The following is a 19,870-nucleotide window of genomic DNA, read 5'->3' on the forward strand; positions in this document are numbered from 1 at the left end:
CCATAAAAGGAAAAGGGACCCACACTAAGGAAGATACGATAGAAAGCAAGAAGGAGCTTGGTTGCCTGAGGACGTTGCTGGACGGCTACATTAGCTTGGGACCAATTCTTCTTGTAAAGCGAAAGAAAAATAAATCTCTCCCCTGTTTAATATGCTGTCATTTGAGTTTTCCGGTTACATGAAATTAAATTCAGCCTGTAACTGACAAAGCACTTTATTTAAAGGCTCTTTCCCTTAAAAATGTAAAATCTAGTTGTAAGACAAAATACAACACATTTTGAAAACCAAATAATGCAAGATATATAAAACATACACAAGGTCCATAGAAAAAACTAAAAGTCAAATATGAAAAGCCAGAAAGCTTAAGATACACACCTAAGGAGAGCTAATAAGACTTGAATATCGTAAAAGGTAATAACAAAATTGATGTCACATGGCAGTAGTTACTGAATTGAGAAATGAGTAATAAAGGTGCATCCACTGACACCTGAGTCAAAACACCATTAAGACGGATGTAATAAGAAACAGTCTTAGAAGGTTTCAGGACGGTACCACAGCCTGAGCTGGGACACAGACAATAACAGGATCCTGGAGTTGTCTACAGGTCATGGAGCACAAAACTGGGTGCAGAAGTACAGTGGGACAGACAGCAAACCCTGTTTGGAGCACAAGGAGAAAAACGATGTGCTGGAGTGGAGGCTTCATATGAAGCTGAGGAAACCCCCGTGCATCCAGGCCGCGAAGCACAGTGAATGCTACATTCGCTTGGACTGATTCTGTATGTATTTAAAAGCTTCTGGGCAAAATAGTGATATAATGATGATCTATATTCTTTCATTCTTTACAAAACTGTTTTTAGAAATTCACAGCAATAATTCTAATTGTATGAGGAGGGAAATGAATATAACAAACTATTCTTTTGTATAGATGGGGAATTGGATCTTTTGATAAATGGCATTGCTCCATATTATACTCATGAATTTTTGGATTTTCAAATGATTTGAATCTTACAAAAAATATATTTTAAAAAGTATTCCTTTTTTCTCTGAGATTCTGGAAGACACGTTAGAATTCTGTGTGCCTATGAAAGTCTCTCATAATTGTAGTATGGCTAAAGAATGTAGAAATGCTTGGAAACAATCTGCAGAACAATTTTAATCTGACAGAGGTAGAAATCTTCCTACCCACAGAATCAGAATACGGGCACCTGGCCTTCAGACCTTCCAACCTTTATGTAAAAAGAATGTGAATTTTATATTGCCCTTAGTATAAGCTTTAACAATGCTTGAGTTTTTGTTAACTCTCTGGGACCTTAAAATAGTTTCTTGATGTAATGAACCCAATTAGAGCTCTGGGTAAAATTGTCTTTCCATCTCTCTCTCTCTCATACTCTCTCCCTCTCTCCCTCCCCCCCACACACTTTGTTGCTTACAATTGCCGTCTGAATAAAATGTTTTCTACACTAGAGCATATGCGAGTTGGTGGAGGTGCAGAGGAAGATGAAAAGATTTGCCTAAGCTAATTCCAGACTAGAAGTTGAATGGCAATTATACACACCATAAGGCAAATTCATTAACATATTAATTTCAGGAGGTAACACATATCTAATAAGAGAAACACAGTGGAAGTCACAAGACCTAGATTCTATTTCTAGCTTTGCCATTGACCTTCTGGGTGACCTTGCATAAGTCACTCAACATCCAAGAGACGTAGTCTTCTCCTTTGGAAAAAAAAAAAAAGGCATAACCTAGTAGTTATCTGAGAAAAATGCTATGAGGTGAAGAACTCATTCAGAACACTTGATAAGGATGCGATCGTTTCTGAGAGAGATGATGAAACTTTCTTCACTGGAACCTTGATTAACTAGAATCAAGGAAATCGGATCCTGATAGAATTAGAAAGAGTCAAAAATTTCTTTCCAATTTACTTGATAGAGAGTCCACTGAACTACTCTGCTCCTCAAAGATCAAAGTATATTTGATGTGCTACAAAAAAAGACCCATACCATGTTAAGAGCCATGTTTAAAGTTCAAGTTCCCAACCAATCTCAGGAGATCTTATGCCCACTTAGATCAGATATACTTGCTGATAAGAAAATTACTCCCTAGCACTATTAAGCATTTTCAGAAATGCCCTCAGCCTTTCAAATGATTAGGATCCCAGTTGACAAATTATTTTGCAAGAACCACTCGTTCAGGATGAGCCAACTCTATACCAAACCTGTGGAAAAAGCACCCACGTTCTTTGGAAAATGAGAAGCTGCCCCCAAAATACTGAGAAATGCTTGTATTAATTTGTATCATCTTAAATTATGGTGCATATAGAGAACAAGTTAATTACAAGTGTGGAATAATTTCCTATCTTAGAAAACAAAGGCATGGTGTGACCAGAGCAGGTGGATATTTTTTAGTCAGAAAAACAACCAGTTTCTAAAATAAGAGATACTAAGATTTTCAGAACAGTCTTATCAACAATGGGTCCTCTGGGGATTAAACTGTCAGGAGAAAGAAATAGCATTAAGTATTTTCAGCAAATGCTGTGTTAAATTATATGAACATTTAATATGTGTACCAACTGGAAAGGAATAACATGGACTTGGGCTTAGGGAATTTTAACTTATGTTAATTATTATAATAGAAACCTGACTAGAAGCTTATTATAAAAGAACCAGGAGAAATCACAATGATGTGTCCGCATTGGCAGCTCAGACCTAACGTCAATTATAATCACAGCTTTCCAGAGCAATCCTGTTTTGCTACTTACCAACCAGTGCTGGATGTTATTTTCTAGCTAAGTTTTACTCATACAAATTTCCCCTAGACTAACAAATCCTTGAAAATGATAGCATCTTCTCCTAATGTTTTATACTGTAATAAGAAATGGTTTAAATATTTTATTATAATTATGAAAATTCAAAATATATTATTTGAGTCACAGAATTATGGATACAAATAAGACTGAAGAGAGCATTTAATGAAAATCTCTCCACTATTATATTATAGGTGAGAAAGTAGTGACTCAGAGTTTAAATAACTTGCCCAAGATCACACAGCTAGGAAACGGAGAATCCAGGTGGCATGCTTTCCACCACACCAACATGTTGTGCAAAAAAACCACATGATGAAAATTTCTTGGTTAATCCAAACTTCAGTATTAACTGGATAAAGAAGAATCCAAACATAAGGATATAGATTTGATATATGCTATTATACCTTTTCAAATTGCCAGTGACTCATGTAATCTATATGCTCATTATTAATGTACTACTAAGTCTACATCAAAATAAAGACTCCAGCTCAAAGCAAAATATTTTAAATTAAATTTGCTTAAGATGAAAGAAAGACATCAAGAAAGATAAGAACAAATGTTGGCAAAATTATCATATACTGTTTTACTGCCAAGTAAAATGTCCCTGGTGAATAAGTAGTCAACTGGAAAAAAATATAAATTAAAAACCTAAAAATTAAAAACAATAAAAAGAGACACTTCTTTTAAAAGACACCCTAATTGTAAGATTTGTCATTTTCAAATAAATTAAACCATGACCTTTGACTTAATGAAATACACTAATAGTTAACCATTAAAAGTCAGGTACAGAAATAAACATTACAGTTTCTAGTGTCACCAAAACCATTCAGAAAGCACAGTGTCGGGGCTTCCCTGGTGACGCAGTGGTTGAGAGTCTGCCTGCTGATGCTGGGCACTCAGGTTCGTGCCCCAGTCCGGGAGGATCCCACATGCAGCGGAGCTGCTGGGCCCGTGAGCCATGGCCGCTGCGCCTGCGTGTCCGGAGCCTGCGCTCCGCAACGGAAGAGGCCACAACGGCGAGAGGCCCGCGTACCGCAAAAAAAAAAAAGCACAGTGTCAAAATGTGTTTTGGTGCTTTTTTTTTTTTCTATACAACAGATTTGATTCTTTAAGGATTTTAATACACGGTTCTTATTTGGTGTATTTACAAGCGAAGTTTAGTATATTCAGCTTTACTTAAATACTACATTACATGGTGTATTTATTACCTTATAAAATACGATGTGGCAAGTAAGACATAGAAATAAACTTTACAAAAAACTAATAGACAAAATATTTTCACACACAGGACTGACTGCATTAATAATTAACAGAAAGCCTTTTCACAAGGGAACTTAATGGAAAGTTTTTCTTAAGCAAGTAAGCAGAAACTCAACAGAAATGGGTAGAAAACCAGAGGAAAATAAACTGGTGCCATATGTTTTAAACAGTAAAACAATTATACAGTCCATTCAACAATGAAGATGGATGTATTATGAATTATAGTGAAACAAAGAATCTGCTCCTTAGTAAACAAATATAAAACATAATAGCTAGCAGATTGCCTATTGAACTAAAGGCAAAGAGGCCTGAAGTTACAGTAGAAGGGAAAAAAAAAAAAGAAAGAAAAATCTCCAATACAGTCTCTATCACAATGCCCTGAAATTGAGACCAAACTACTTTCACATGGAGCTTTTTTTACTACAGAGATGTTCTGGCCCAGCTTTTTTTTAATAGTCTAATTTCAATAATTAGTCTAATTTCAATAGTCTATCCTTTAATCACCTATAGCCTCAATGAATTATAGCCTCTCTCAGAATATGTAACGAAAGTTTCCAACACATTAATAAACACAGTAACAGGAAATTAAAACACAGAAAGAAAAAGAAAAGAAGCAGAAGTCACATACCCTTTTCTGTAGAACTATGGGCGTTATTGCAGGCAGAGTGACTCTTCTTGCACTCAAACTCATGCCTGCTCTTCTTAGAGTGATCCCCTCCCGTAGATCATGGACGAAATGAAAGAAATCTTTTACAGTTACTCCTTGGGAATCTCAGGGCTCAGTGCAAAGAAACAACTAGGAAAGTAATAAATGTCACTCTGCTTATGTGATTCCAATCTACCAAAGCCAATTAAGGATGGCTGTGGGACAGGACAAGGCAGCAACCAATCAAAGCCCAGAAAACTCCGCCTTTGTCCTTGGAAACACATTCTGATACTTTTGTTTATGATATTTAAAGAACCAGATTAACAGCCATCTAGTTCACTTAACTTTTTTTTCCAAAACAGTGCAATTCAATGCCATTCTTTGTTGACTAGGCAGTTATGTCTTTACTTTACTAAAACATTTCAACATATGGCAGATAAGAAACTGTTTACATTGGTCTATTTAAAGTGTATAAATATGCAGATGCACTAAATTTACTTATGCTACTCATAAAAGTGATAAATGGGTAGATTGAAACATATTATATGAGGCACAAAAAATAATCCTGAAGTTAGAATTGGTCCAAAGGTGTTAAACTTTACAAGTCATAATAAAAGGATTTTAATATATATTTATGTATTTCATCTCCTAAACAGCTATAATTTCTGTATTATGGACCCTTTAGCTATCCTTGAAGCTACACACTTAACTATTCCTGTTAAATATTACCTTACCAATCAACCTAAATAATACTGTTAAATATAAATGGGGCATTAAACTACAACATATGAATTGCAAATGCTAATGTTTTTTAAGAGCACAGATCTGTGTAACTGAGCATATTTCATTCAATTCAAAGCATTTAAATAATCATGCTCAAAGCATTCTCAAAATTTTAACAACCATTTTGCCTTTTTTCTTACAATAACTAAAAATTGTATTCCAGTATTTTTGAGAAGGGTCCATTTCTAGTTAATGTGAAAATTTTCAATAATGTCTAAATAAAGAGTAAGAGAAACACAAAAATGACAAAAAGTATTGCAATATTAAAACTAATCTGAGTTTTTATATTATAAAATCCCTTTGGACCGATTCCTTAACAAGCACCTACTCAGTGCTCTTCAACCAGGACACAGAGAATGACATGCTGCATTCAGCATGAGGGGAGCTCCCTGTCACTTCTAGATCACAAAGTGGTTGTCGTAGTAACAGGGCAAAATGGGAGGTTCCCGGCAACTCAGATACAAACTTTCCATTTCATTATCTAGACTGCTACTGGGCAGAGTTCATTTGGGTGTGTTTTATATGCATGGTGATCTCATATTCCTCAAAAGAAAAAAAGAGACACTACAAACTCTAGGGTTCCCTACTTTGAATTTCAAAACCTACACAGCTCGCTCACAATGGCAGCTGGGGGGGAATTCACTTAATAAAAAAGTCACAGACAGATCTAATTTGTGGGCATTCATTTTATTCTTATCCTACTAGGTTTATCATGGTCTTTTAAAATAAAACTACCAACAAAAATCTACTAATACTGGGAGGGGAGTCACCCTTTGTGAAGGAAAAGATTTTGGTTTAACCTTGCGTCACTTTTTAGGCAGGCACACAATAACAAAGCCCATGGTTACTACATAATTTCACGTTTATTATTTACAATTTTTCTTTCTTCTGTTCTCAATTTAGGCTTTGAATATTACAAAGAAGTGTTATCTCTGGTCTCAGAAAGGGTTCCACCATAATCAAAGCAATTCATTACACTAAATCATGAGGCAAAGAACCCACTATGTGCCAGGCAGTGTGTTAGGTGATAAGTACATGCTAATGAGTAAGATATGGTCACTGCCTCATAGTGGAATAGAGATACTCATTTTTAAATTAATAATCACATTCAGTAAAGGGCTGAGTCTCATTGTGATTAAATGCCAAGTACCAGGGGTACACCAAGTTAGAAAAAACTACACATCAGAGGTGAGATCACGGCAGGCTTCAAGGAGGAAATGACATTTGCTTTGAAAAGTGATTAAGAGAAAAGAATACACTTGATGACTGATGGAGATACAGAGTGAGGTTCTCAAAGCCGACTGAAAGTTTTGAAGTCTAGGCGAATGGGGAGTCAGAGATGCTGTTTTACATCACATGATAGAGCTTTTTTTTTTCTTTTTTCGGTACTTGGGCCTTTCACTGCTGTGGCCTCTCCCGTTTCGGAGCACAGGCTCCGGACGCGCAGGCTCAGCGGCCATGGCTCACGGGCCCAGCCGCTCAGCGGCAGGTGGGATCTTTCCGGACCAGAGCACGAACCCTTGTCCCCTGCATCGGCAAGAGGACTCCAAACCACTGAGCCACCAGGGAAGCCCGATAGAGCTTTTTAAACACTAAAATGAATCAAGTCAAAACAATGTCCAAGCTCTATATTCACTACAGTGCAACATACCTGTCCTTAAAAAATATTCTACAGACAATGAACTGCTGAAGTATGATAGGTCATCTCTTTGGAACTTGTTAAAGTTGAAGTTTATAAATTTTCAGTGAAAACCATGAAGAGCAAAATGTGGCATTCTGTGACTCTATGTTGCCAAAAAGGTCTTTGAAAAAAACTCACATACACTTTTGACAGTCAGCAGGCTGAAATGAAAGACTAATGAGACAACACTCACACTTAATAACAGGCAGTCTCATTTTTCAGCGATCTTTTCCACGTGTTCCTAGTGACTGTGCTTTATCTCACTTCCTAGTTATTGTAGACACTGATTCAAAATTTAACTTTAGCCCATGCTTTTTTTTTTTTTTTAACCATTATTATAAATGGCTTGCACCACTCACTAACCTTGTCACCTGAGCCTTAATTTCTTCAGCTGCTCCTAAATGGGGATAAAAAGCTATGGCCAACAATTTGGGGATTGCTATGAGGATCAAGGATATCAGTTTTGTGTATGGTCTGGAAGAGCCCAAGGCAGGTGATAGAAAACACTCCGTGAACTGCTCCTGCAGAAGACTGGGCCTAAGATGCATTCTCCTTAGACTGTGTCACAGATCATTATTTACAAATTAAATTTTGATATGACAGGGTTGCAAACAATATAGCAAGGTCAACAATGAAATACTATAGAATAGCACTGTGTTGAGCAAAGAAGAGTATTGAGTTCTTTGCTCAACACTTTGATAGAACAAGAGTGAATTTTGTCACTCAAAATATGCACATCAAAGTTTCAATGTGAATTAAGAATAACATGAAAAATAATATAAAATAAGTATTATGATGATAATTAATAATATTTAAGTGAGCACCCAGTATGACCCAGGCATTGAGCTAGTTTTCATTGAATCCTCATGACAACTCTATGAAGCAGGTACTAGCTATTCAATAGATGAGGAAACTGAGGCCAGAGGAGCAGAGGGCTAAAAATGGTCTCAGATACAAGTATATGTTGCAAAAAGTTATCCAAGTCCACGAAGTACATAAGTCAACCAGCCAAGGTGAAAACCACATCTGGCCCTCTCCAAGATACTCTACTATTCTACTCTACAATATACTCTACAACATTCCCACATTGTACTATATAATTTGATGTAGTATTAGCATAAAATGTCATCTTCATACCACCCTTGTTTCTGATGTATCTAAGCATCTGTTTTACTAACTCACCTAATAAATATGCATTGAGGGCCTTAGTATGTGTAAAGTACTATACTATCTGTTATGGGGAATTCAAAGCTGATAACTCCCGCGTATCAGAGGAGCTGACACATGGCAACATGTCAACACTTGGTCGAAGCAGTGTACAAGGTGGAATCTGGGCAAAAGAATGCAACATAAGCACCAGCCAACGTCTAGGTTTCAGACCTCTTCTCCCACTCAACATCAACAAAAGCTCCTTGGAGCTCCCTGAAGCACATTCGAGTTCCACCTCTTTCTTCATAAAGTTCACTCTCTAAAACCCACAAATCGGGCTTCCCTGGTGGCACAGTGGTTAGGAATCCGCCTGCCAGTGCATGGGACACGGGTTCGTGCCCCAGTCCGGGCAGATCCCACATGCCGCGAAGCGGCTAGACCCGTGAGCCACAACTACTACTGAGCCTGCGCGTCTGGAGCCTGTGCTCCGCAACGGGAGAGGCCGTGACAGTGAGAGGCCCGCGCATGGCGATGAAGAGTGGCCCCTGCTCACCGCAACTGGAGAAAGCCTTCGCACAGAAACAAAGACCCAACACAGCCAAAAATAATAAAAAAATATAAAATAAATAAAACCCACAAATCTTTTAAGGCCCAAGACCAGTCCCACCTCTTCTGAAAGTTTCACTGATCTCTCATCCTTCAAGCAACTCTCCTTTTTTTTCTTTCTTTCTTTTTTTTGCACATATTACTTTAGAATTGAGAGGTAGAAAAGGAGGGAGCAACAACAAACACCGACTGCCTGTCAAGTGTTAGGCCCTTTACATATGGTATTTCATTTTATTCTAACAAACCTATAAAGCAGGCATCATTTGTTCCCATTTTACAGATTCAAACCATATCTATTTTTTCCAGACTATCTCTTTACCCTTCATCATATACCAGTTTAGTCGAGCTTCAACTACTGTTTTCTATGTGTGAGCACCTTATATCATTTAGAATGTAGGCTCCCTGAATGTAGGGACATGTGTAATTTCCCTTTAACCATCACTCTGTCACCCCAGGTGGCTTTATACATGGGGAATAAATGCTATAAGGCACAAGAATGCTTCTTTATTACTAATTCCTACAAATACTTCTTCAGCCAACCAATCGAACAGTCTCCTGCTTTACACAAAACACAACTTGGCTTGCCCCTCCATTTTCCTCCTGTATATTGTGCTACTGTGCTACCAATTTGGGGTAGCTCATTGCCCCTCCATATTCATTAACTCCCCCAAAGACACAGATCAAAATTGACCCCTCCGAGAAGTCATTCCTCCATCTAAATTATATCATTCCTTGTTTTGTACTTTTCTTTAGGACTTAAACTTTTCCATTTCTCATACCTTTCTCTGCACACACTAATACAATGCTTTGATAACTAATAAATCCTTTCATAGGCCCCAGTTGTTTGCCTAAGGAGACTATAATCCTTCAGTGTGGGACCCAGGATTTCATCTCCTGTGCTGCTCCCAGAATACCTAGCAGGATGCTGTCTGTACACAGTAGGGATCATGTTCACTCATAGTCAACGTGGAAAGACTAGTCACTCCGGTTACATGGGGGACAAGCCCCCTTTCTCGTCTTAACAGTTGCTAGCTTGATGATTTATTCTGAACAAAAGCACACAGTCTTCTTCACAGGATCATTTGGATATTCTTTTGCTATCTGACATAGTTCTGTTAGTGGTCAGTAGTGTCGACACTAAATTTAACTGTTGTCCTAAGAACACCCGTTTTAGAAAAATCGTAAAATATTTGGTTATAGCATTTAATAGCAATAAACAGTCTAGATCTTTAGACACAAACCCAGTACCTCTAGTTCTATCAGCCCATATTACTCAAAGACCTTTTGCTTCTCTAGGTATACGACAGGGCCTCATTATTTACACTTGATGGGCCTGATCTGATCTTCCTCTATCCTATTTCTCCCCCTCTACTCTGACAGTTCCGTCCTTCCATCAAAAATGTCTAAGATTTCTTTTTTTTAATATTTATTTATTTATTTATTTGGTTGCGCTAGGTCTTAGTTGCAGCAGGTGAGCTCCTTAGCTGTGGCTCGAGGGCTCCTTAGTTGCGACATGCAAACTTTTAGTTGGGACATGCATGTGGGATCTAGTTCCCTGACCAGGGATTGAACCCGGACCCTCTGCATTGGGAGTGTGGAGTCTTAACCACTGCGTCACCAGGGAAGTCCCCTAGGATTTCTTACTGATTTAAACTCTGATAGAAAGTTTCTTCTTTTAAAGAAATTACTGAATGACTTATAAGCTTTAGTCATGATAAATATAACCAATCTACAATTCAGTCAAGTATTTTAAAAATGCCTATGTATTCTTCACCTGACATAGTTTTCTAGGAGCATTATGGCTGCCTATCAAGGAGGCATAATGTATTGTACTGTCTACAGGAGGGCAGATGGACACTTAAAAATAACTACAACTATATGTTAAGTTCTTTAACTGAGAATAAATAAAGTTTTGGAACCATAAAAAAGAAAGAGCCTAATTTCACCATGAGATAGCAGGCAAGTTCCCTAAGTGGACAAAAGATCCAAGAATGAAGGTAATTCCAAGTAATGGAAATATATACCAAGATGGAAAACATGAAAGGAGCTTCCAGACAAGAATGGTCACTCTATGCCATGCTCAGAAATTTGACTCTCATTCTCAAGGATAGTGATATTTGATAAGATGTGAATTTTACCTCAGTGTGAAAGACAAACTATGGAATAGTGACTAGAAGGAAGGAAAACAGAAACAGAGAAATGAGTCCTAAATGAGTCTTAGAGAGAAATGGAAATGACCAGATTAGAAGGAAGTCAAGATTTCAAAGATGACAAGGAAGTAGAAACACACGTTCAAGTGGCCAAATACATTAACAAATATAAACAAAATTATAATTTTCCCTGTATTTGAGCTTCCAACATAAATTATAATTAACAAAAGTATAGGCTATAAAAAGATAAATGTCTTATCTACACTCTTCAAATTTCATATACTTTAAGGTTCTCTTAAGAAAAATAGCTAGATCTATGGCGAGCTGCGTCTGACCAGCAGAATAACAGTCACCACACGCTAGATTCTTCTCGTATCACACTTTATTGGAGTACAGCTTGGTTATGGAAAGATGGAAGGAAGACCCCGCAGCCTTAACGGCAGCTGCCTATATAAGATTCGGGGTACTGTGCAAGTCTTTGACTGGTTCATATCGGAGGCATGGCCACGCGTCACCTTCGGACTGGTTACTGCTCCAAAACCTTGTTAGCATATTCCAACGCATGCGCACTGGCTACAGGATGGATGATTCAGCTTTTTCTATCCTGCTTTGCGGCAACGCTTTGCCGCGCCCCACATCTCCCCCTTATTTATTTACTATAGCACTCAGTGAAGTTTTGCCGGTACGCATGTTCACACCATGGTGTGCTCACGGTTCAGCAGCAGTTTTTCACCGGCGCATCTACGACACCCTCCTGCGTGCAAGGCCAGCATCAGGCTGCAGGGTGCTAGGGCTGTCTAGACGCAAAAAAGGGCTCCTTATGGAGGCGCAATGGCAGCAAAGCCTCTCCGTGCAAGGGCGATCATCTGGAATTATTCAGGGCACAGAGCCAGGCTGCAGGGGAATCACCTTCACTGATAGCCAAAAGCGCCTGAGTGAGCAGAACCTTATCTCGGCGCGCTCGGATACGAATTCGACAGACCAACCAGAGACATAGCACAATCCCAAACAGGCAGCAAGCTGCAAACGTAGCTACTCCCACCCACTCTTTGAAAAAGGAGAAAGCAGAGGAGAGCCAAGAGGTAAAGTCCCCGAAAGTAACTGGCTCCAGTTTGGTAGCATTAAGCCGCAATATTTGAATCTTCCGTTTCAGTATCATCCGTTCCGCCTCTCGGGACCAATTTCCCGCTAGGAATCTTCCGATCACTCTGCTTTTATTGAGTGCATCTGGAACGAGAAAAGGTGTGACACACACATGGCCTACATGCTGCATGCAGCCCACTTGTATGAGGCCATATAAATCATCCATGGCCTCTTCCAATAGATTGATTCTTTCATTGGTGGCTAAAATGCCACTCACAATATGAGCATCAAATCGAGTCTGTTCTTCCAAAATCTGTGAAGTTTTTGTCACAATTTCATTGATTTCTCCTGCGGCCTTAACTTGGCTCGCCATTGCTACACCTGCGGTAACCGCTGCGGTGGCAGAAATGGCTATTGCTGTGACAATGGCGGCAGTAATGCCAAAATCTCTTTTAATACGAAGCAAATTTAAAATGGGGAAATCATTTGGATCTGCCCGAATCGGAATAGGTACGAAAGTAGGCACCCGCACCACGATGGCAGTGGTAACCTGAGTCCCATTCCAACATTCAGACAGCCAGCAGTGGCCAGACCTCGTGCAATTTGCACTGTCATTAGTAAGCAGCAGCACAAAGGGCGATTTCACACAAACCGCTGCTGCTGATCTGGTGTAATTATACACTGATTCATATGTTTTCATGATCTTAAGTTTATATCTGGTCCCATTGGAATGTTGCACCGTCCCAGAAACATTGTAATAGGTACCATTACTTTGCTGCAACATGGCCAAAGCAGAGATATCCATGCTGGCCCCCACTTCATTAATCAACAGCCAGGAGTAAAATGGCCACCCTTCAAAAACCCAACGCTCATTAGTGATTTTATTCTTTCTACCCATATAAGACTTCAAATCAGGGGAAAATCGAAAACCTGAGCTAATTTCATATTTCGCTAGGGTTCTATCTTGACATTGGGTGAAAATCGGGGGTGATGCCGTATCTGGCTCACAGTAGGGAGCAACAATGGTCCTATTAGCCAGTACACAAGAAGAGTTTTTCCTTACTGGAACTATGCCTGTATGCTCCAAGGCAAAGGTAGTGACATTTGCCTCGTCAGTGCCATTGATTCCCGTACCCTGACCTTGTTGGGCTCCAGAGGCAATCTGCTGTAACGCTTCCGTCAAAACCTTTAATGGAACTATACTATGCCTTAGTGGGCTTTCCCACGCCTGTAATATTCCTTTTTTCAAAATAATACAATCCTTGTCAGTATCGAAACTGAAACAAAGACTTCTGTTCAAAACTATATTACTAGCATTATAAGGCACCCAATCAAGCTTCAATGGCGTGGTGCATGCCGCATTCATATCACAGCTAGTGGAATACAGCATAGGGAGCACTCTACTCTGGGAATGCACCGGCATGGGAACTGGCCAGGTCCGGCTGATTCCCCAAAAGGTCAGGTTCTCTGCCTTGAGCAAGGGAAGAAATATCACGATTATCCATTGTTGCATCATCCGTGCGACACTCGGTATCCCTTTCGAGTTTCTCTCCCACGCTCCGTGTCAATCTTGACGGCACCCAAATCGGGTCCTGATCCGACGGTTCACTCCGTGTGTCGAGTTCTGAATCGGTCCTCCATGCGGGGTGCAACGTTCCCGGGTTTCGGCACCACTTATGGCGAGCTGCGTCTGACCAGCAGAATAACAGTCACCACACGCTAGATTCTTCTCGTATCACACTTTATTGGAGTACAGCTTGGTTATGGAAAGATGGAAGGAAGACCCCGCAGCCTTAACGGCAGCTGCCTATATAAGATTCGGGGTACTGTGCAAGTCTTTGACTGGTTCATATCGGAGGCATGGCCACGCGTCACCTTCGGACTGGTTACTGCTCCAAAACCTTGTTAGCATATTCCAACGCATGCGCACTGGCTACAGGATGGATGATTCAGCTTTTTCTATCCTGCTTTGCGGCAACGCTTTGCCGCGCCCCACATAGATCAAGAAAGCAGACAGAAAACAAGCACCTAACTTTCTTCATGACCCCAAAACCTTAAAATGACAAGAAGGAGAAGAAGGAGGAAGAGAAAGAAAATAAAGAGATAATTTCCTTGCTAAGAAAGAAGAAATCATTTCTTTTTTTTTTTTTGCCATGCTGGGATATAAGAAAGGTACCTTTGGTATACCATAAATTAAAAGAATTTCTAGAAGCTAGAAATCATTGGGATTAGACTGATAAGAGCACAAGAAATTATAGCCAGAATTTGTGTATAAGAGAAAAGATGGTGAAGACAGATCCAGAGAACTTAGGTTTAGAGTATATTTAGAGAAAATATAAGATCATCTTAAATACTATACAAATACTTAAGAGAAAAGGAATGTAGAGGATGAGGCAACCCAGAACTTCCAAACATTACTGTAATAAACAAAGTTAACAACTAATAAACAGTATAGAAGATAAATTTGAGAAAATGTCTCTCACAATGTGAAGGGAAAAGTCAAAGAAATGAAAAGAAAAAGAAACCATGGAGGAACAACCTAAAAAGATCAACACACATAGAATATGAGTTACAGAAAGAGTAAAAAAAGAAAGCACAAGGAATAAGAAAGAAAAGACAGAAGTTCCCTTAGCTGAATAAAGCTACAAATTTTAAACTAAAAGTGCCCCCCGATGGCTAATTTGAACAAAAAAGTAGTCATGTTAGACAAATAGTGGGAAATGTGACAAATTTAAAGAGAAAAGATAAAATTCCTAACACTTCCTGAGAGAGGTATTATCGTTTACCTGCAACGTATGAGAATCAGACTGGCATCAAAATATTATCCAGTTTCTCAATATCCCCCATGAACATAGGCACAAAAATCCTTAAAAAATAACGGAAACAAAAGGAGGTCAGAAATCCATTTTTGCAGGAACACCATACCTCTGTAGCAGTGGGAAGTCATTATATTAAGAAAAATTTCTGGGCTTCCCTGGTGGCGCAGTGGTTGAGAGCCCGCCTGCCGATGCGGGGGACGCGGGTTCGTGCCCCGGTCCGGGAAGATCCCACGTGCCGCGGAGCGGCTGGGCCCGTGAGCCATGGCCGCTGCGCCTGTGCGTCCGGAGCCTGTGCTCCGCAACGGGAGAGGCCGCAGCAGTGAGAGGCCCGCATACCACAAAAAAAAAAAAAAAAAAAAAAAAAAAAAAAAAAAAAAAAAAAAAAGAAAAATTTCTCACCTTCCCATATCCCTTAACTTAGAAGAATTAAAGACTGAAAAAAAAATTCAAACACAAAAAAGGAAAAGTCTTTTTAACTTAGTACTTAAACTGTGACTGTCTTCCTCATGAACCTCCCATAAATATGTTCCAGGAAAAAGCCACTGCTTTGAAGATGAATAACAAAACAGAACCATCATTGAATCTGTACAAACATACTATGAATGGGAAGAAAGGAGAAAAGGCACAGGAAAAACAAATGGCAGATGAGGACTACTTGCGAGAAAAGTACTGCCAAAGAACAGATACAATTTAAGATCATACATTAAACCAAGAACAAAAAATACTTAATGAAGCAAAATCGTATCTGTTCACACACAAAGCAGACAATTAAAAGGACAGAGAAGAAACACCAAGACAGTAAGAGGAGATGAAACATCAGCTAGCAGAGCTCCAGAGATTTAATTGCTATGTACTGAAATCTATCAAAGTCGAAGTAATAGATGACAGATACAAAAAATGCAACCAAAGAGAGAAGAAAACTGTTTTAAATTTAAGAAGTATTAGAAAAAGAGAACTAAAGACAAGTAAAGGAGATCTATACATGTGTAACTGGAAACTTCCCAGAAGAAAATCAAAATAACGGAAAGGAATAAATATATAAAAATAAAATATAAGAAAACTTTTTTTTTTTTCGTTACTCAGGCCTCTCACTGTTGTGGCCTCTCCTATTGCGGAGCACAGGCTCCGGACGCGCAGGCTCAGCAGCCATGGCTCACGGGCCCAGCCGCTCCGCGGCATGTGGGATCTTTCCATACCGGGGCACGAACCTGTGTCCCCTGCATCGGCAGGCGGACTCTCAACCACCGCACCACAAGGGAAGCCCATAAGAAAACTTTTTATAATAAAATACCTACTGAAATCTGAAATAGATATATAGATATACATATATATGTATAACTGAAATCACTTTGCTGTACACCTGAAACTTCCACGACATTGTAAATCAACTATACCTCAATTAAAAAAAAAAATTAGAGGGGCACATCAGAAACTCATTCCATACAAAGTTTACTTCTAAAAGAATTTAAGTATTTTCCTCTTACTAGGCTCTGATAGCCATATATTATTTTGCTCTGAAACAAGGGTTCAACATTCCACTAAAGGCGTGTTTCATACTCTTTTAAGAGAAGGGCATCTTCATACTTTCTGTATAGATATGATTACGACTAAGACAAAATATGTCAGTATACTTTAGGGAAAAGCAATGTAAGAGTTCCACTGTCTGAAAATAAGAATAGAGTTGTGCAGTGGGTTGGTCTATTATCCCAACATGGAGAATTAAGCTACTTGTGTAATGTTCATTGATAATTTGTCCATAGCTTAATAGGTATTTAGCAATACGCTAGGAACAATAGTAAGCATATGCGATATTTTGTAAAAATTTATTAGTGTATTTCCAGCTATAAAATACAGAATGTAGAAGTCCGTATAGAGTGGTGTGAAAGCTTCAGTTGTAGTGTAACAGCAGGGAAATTTCAGACAAGATTTTAGGAAAAGGGTGACAATTATCACTCCATTCCTTATATTTCTATTGAGGGATGCATATTTTACTATACTCAGTTAATCTCTTCATTCTCTTCCACAGTCTTTCTTTCCCCTACAGAAGAATGAGTAAGTTACAAAATAGGTAACAATGAGTTTTTAAAAAACTGTATTGATTTAGCTCAAACAATTGGCCCTATCTTGCATATCTTGTCTGCCACACTGACCAATAAATGGACATTAAGCTCTTCACCCTCACATGGCAAACGTAGTCGTAACTGAACCTAGGTTATGTCTCTCAAGACAAGACTGAAATGTTATTTCCTTCTCGTAATCTTATTTTCAGACCTGACAAGGTTTGAGGCTGGCCACTGGTACCCTATCATTCCCCCCAAAGATTCTGCAGACCCATTTCACTCAGATGTGGGAGTCAAGGTTTGTTTTGTATGAAAAGTGAGTGGGTAGCTAGGAAACGAATAGAAAGTTCAAGTTTTCCTTATGGTCTATATTGATTTCCCTATTCCAAATTTACTACTAATAAATCTGAAACACTATTTTAATGCTTAAAAAATAAAATAAAATACATATTGAAGAGCACACGTCCCCAGAGAAACTCATTTTAATAGTCAACGGTAAAATGCCTTACTTTACTGGACTTGAAATTTACAGAATGCTTTGGACATCAAGGCAAAAAGTAGCTCATAAGGGGGAAATCAATCTGTTGCAGTATTTCTCCACAATAACATTCAACAAGTTTCAGTGGACCCCACTGTCTTTTAGTTACTCCACTGGATGGAGTAATGCTCATGAAATCCTTAGGGAAAGAAAATAGAAATGAGATTTTTAAATCTAGCAAAACTCATTGACTGTAAAGGTAACAGACAATATTCAAAAGTTTTGAACATATGAAAGCACATAAAATCTTGTTCCCATGGAACCTTCTTGAGGAATTTACTAGGAGATAAATTGCAATCATCCGAGAGCCAGCTGGAAAATTCAAAGTAAAAGGACTATAATAAATACCAAAACTAATTATGGGACTAAATCCCTATGTAATTATGTTTCTATAATAAAATATAAGTAATATAAGCCTTAAAATGCAGAAATGATAAAAGAAACATGGAAAGATAAAAGCTGAAGGAGGAAAAACATGGAATGTTACTGAGATCAAAAGATATTATTTTAAAACTGATAAATCACAGGAGAATTTAACTAAATTATTTTATAATGCTAAAATCAGCTGGTAGAAAATGGAGGAGGAAGAAGAAAAATATTAATTTTTTTATTATTGCTCCTTAGAGGGGATTAATAGATAATGTTTAAAGAAATAAGAGGTTTAAGGGTTCCCATGTAGTTATAGTCATAATGATAACAGAAATACAAACCTTTCTAATGAAAAGAACACAATGTTAAGAAGGCAGAACACCTTGTAAATTTTCTTCAAAACCTATAAATTTTAAAACGTAATATAAAATAGTATAACAGTATTAACACCAAACTTTTATGTTATCTCAATAAATGTTAGAAAGCCAAACTTACCTACTGAAAGAAAACAAACTTTCCGTTTGAATCATTAAGCAGATTCCACTCAGTTCGGTGGGAAAGAGACTCCTATAACCCAGTGACTGAGAAAGTTTGAAAACAAAGAATGTGGTGGGGGCAAGGGGTGGGGAGCATTGGGCGAGAAAGAAAAAAAAGAAAGGAGAGAAGGAGGGATGGAGAAAGAACAGAGGGAGGGAGGGAAGGAAAGAATACAGTGGTCAATATCATGCAAGACTGAACTCAGGACAGAAAAGCACTAAACAAGCAATGAAGAAAACTTTAATGCTAAAAGATGTGATTCACAATAAAAAATATATTGGTTATGAATGTCTAGGTGTCATACAATACACATAGGTATAGGAGATATAAGGAAAATCGGATAGAGACACACTATTAATATCCAACCCTCTCAAACCATGATGAACAAGTATATTAAAATGTAGATATAAAAATGAAAAATATAAATAGGCTAATATAAACAACAAAATAGATTTAACTGTTACATTTTGAATTCTAATGTTAAGTCAGAGAATGTAACTTCTCTTTAAGAAAATGCTTAGGGCTTCCCTGGTGGCACAGTGGTTAAGAATCCGCCTGCCAATTAAGGGGACACGGGTTCGAGCCCTGGTCTGAGAAGATCCCACATGCCGCAGAGCAACTATGCCCGTGCGCCACAACTACTGAGCCTGCGCTCTAGAGCCCACGAGCCACAGCTACTGAGCCCGCGTGTTACAAACTACTGAAGCCTGCGTGCCTAGAGCCCGTGCTCCACACAAGGGAAGTCACTGCAATGAGAAGACCGCACACCGCAATGAAGAGTAGCCCCTGCTCGCTGCAACTAGAGAAAGTCCATGCGCAGCAATGAAGACCCAATGCAGCCAAAAATAAATAAATAAAATAAATTTATTTAAAAAAATTAAAAGGTTAAAAAAAAAACTTGGTCACATTTTAGGTCACAGATAAAACCCCAATAAATTCTAATAGTGGAAAGAATGCAGACAACAGTTTCTGATCACAGTACAATAAAATGAAAATTTACTAATAAAATCTGGGGTTAGGAAAAATTTTAAGACTCTTTACATAACTCTCCAAAGAAAAAAATAAAAGTTGAAACTGCAGAATATCTATATAATAATACTACTAATAATAAGAATAATGAATTTAATGAAAACACTACACATCACATCTTTTACTGCTAACAGTTCTCACACTATAATTCATAGCCTTAAACACATATCTATTAATAAACAAGAGTGAAAATAAATTCATTAGTGTCCAAAATTTAGAAAATATCATTAAGTTAAATCTGAGGAAAGCAGAAAGAAGAAATTTAGTAAAAATAAAAGTAGAAATTAAAACTTGGAAACAAAAGCAAAATGTAGAACTAATAAATCCAAGATCTGATCTTTGGGGGAAAAAA

General features: G+C 38.3%; 1 protein-coding gene across 3 annotated transcripts in view; it reads right to left on the reverse strand.

The window, feature by feature from the left end:
* The window catches only part of GRB14 (growth factor receptor bound protein 14), a 180,086-nt gene that overhangs the window by 65,474 nt on the left and 94,742 nt on the right, over nucleotides 1-19,870 (reverse strand). The window contains exon 1 of one of the 3 annotated variants that reach the window (XM_067026214.1): nucleotides 4,697-4,931. The exons of the other annotated variants lie outside the window; for them this stretch is intronic. Coding sequence (XP_066882315.1) covers nucleotides 4,697-4,759 — 63 coding nt within the window. The 5' untranslated portion in view covers nucleotides 4,760-4,931. Of the gene's footprint in view, nucleotides 1-4,696; nucleotides 4,932-19,870 lie in introns of those variants that run through there. 3 annotated transcript variants of the gene reach the window in all.

This window comes from Kogia breviceps, chromosome 2 (assembly GCF_026419965.1).
Source record: "Kogia breviceps isolate mKogBre1 chromosome 2, mKogBre1 haplotype 1, whole genome shotgun sequence".
Taxonomy (NCBI): Eukaryota; Metazoa; Chordata; class Mammalia; order Artiodactyla; family Physeteridae; genus Kogia; species Kogia breviceps.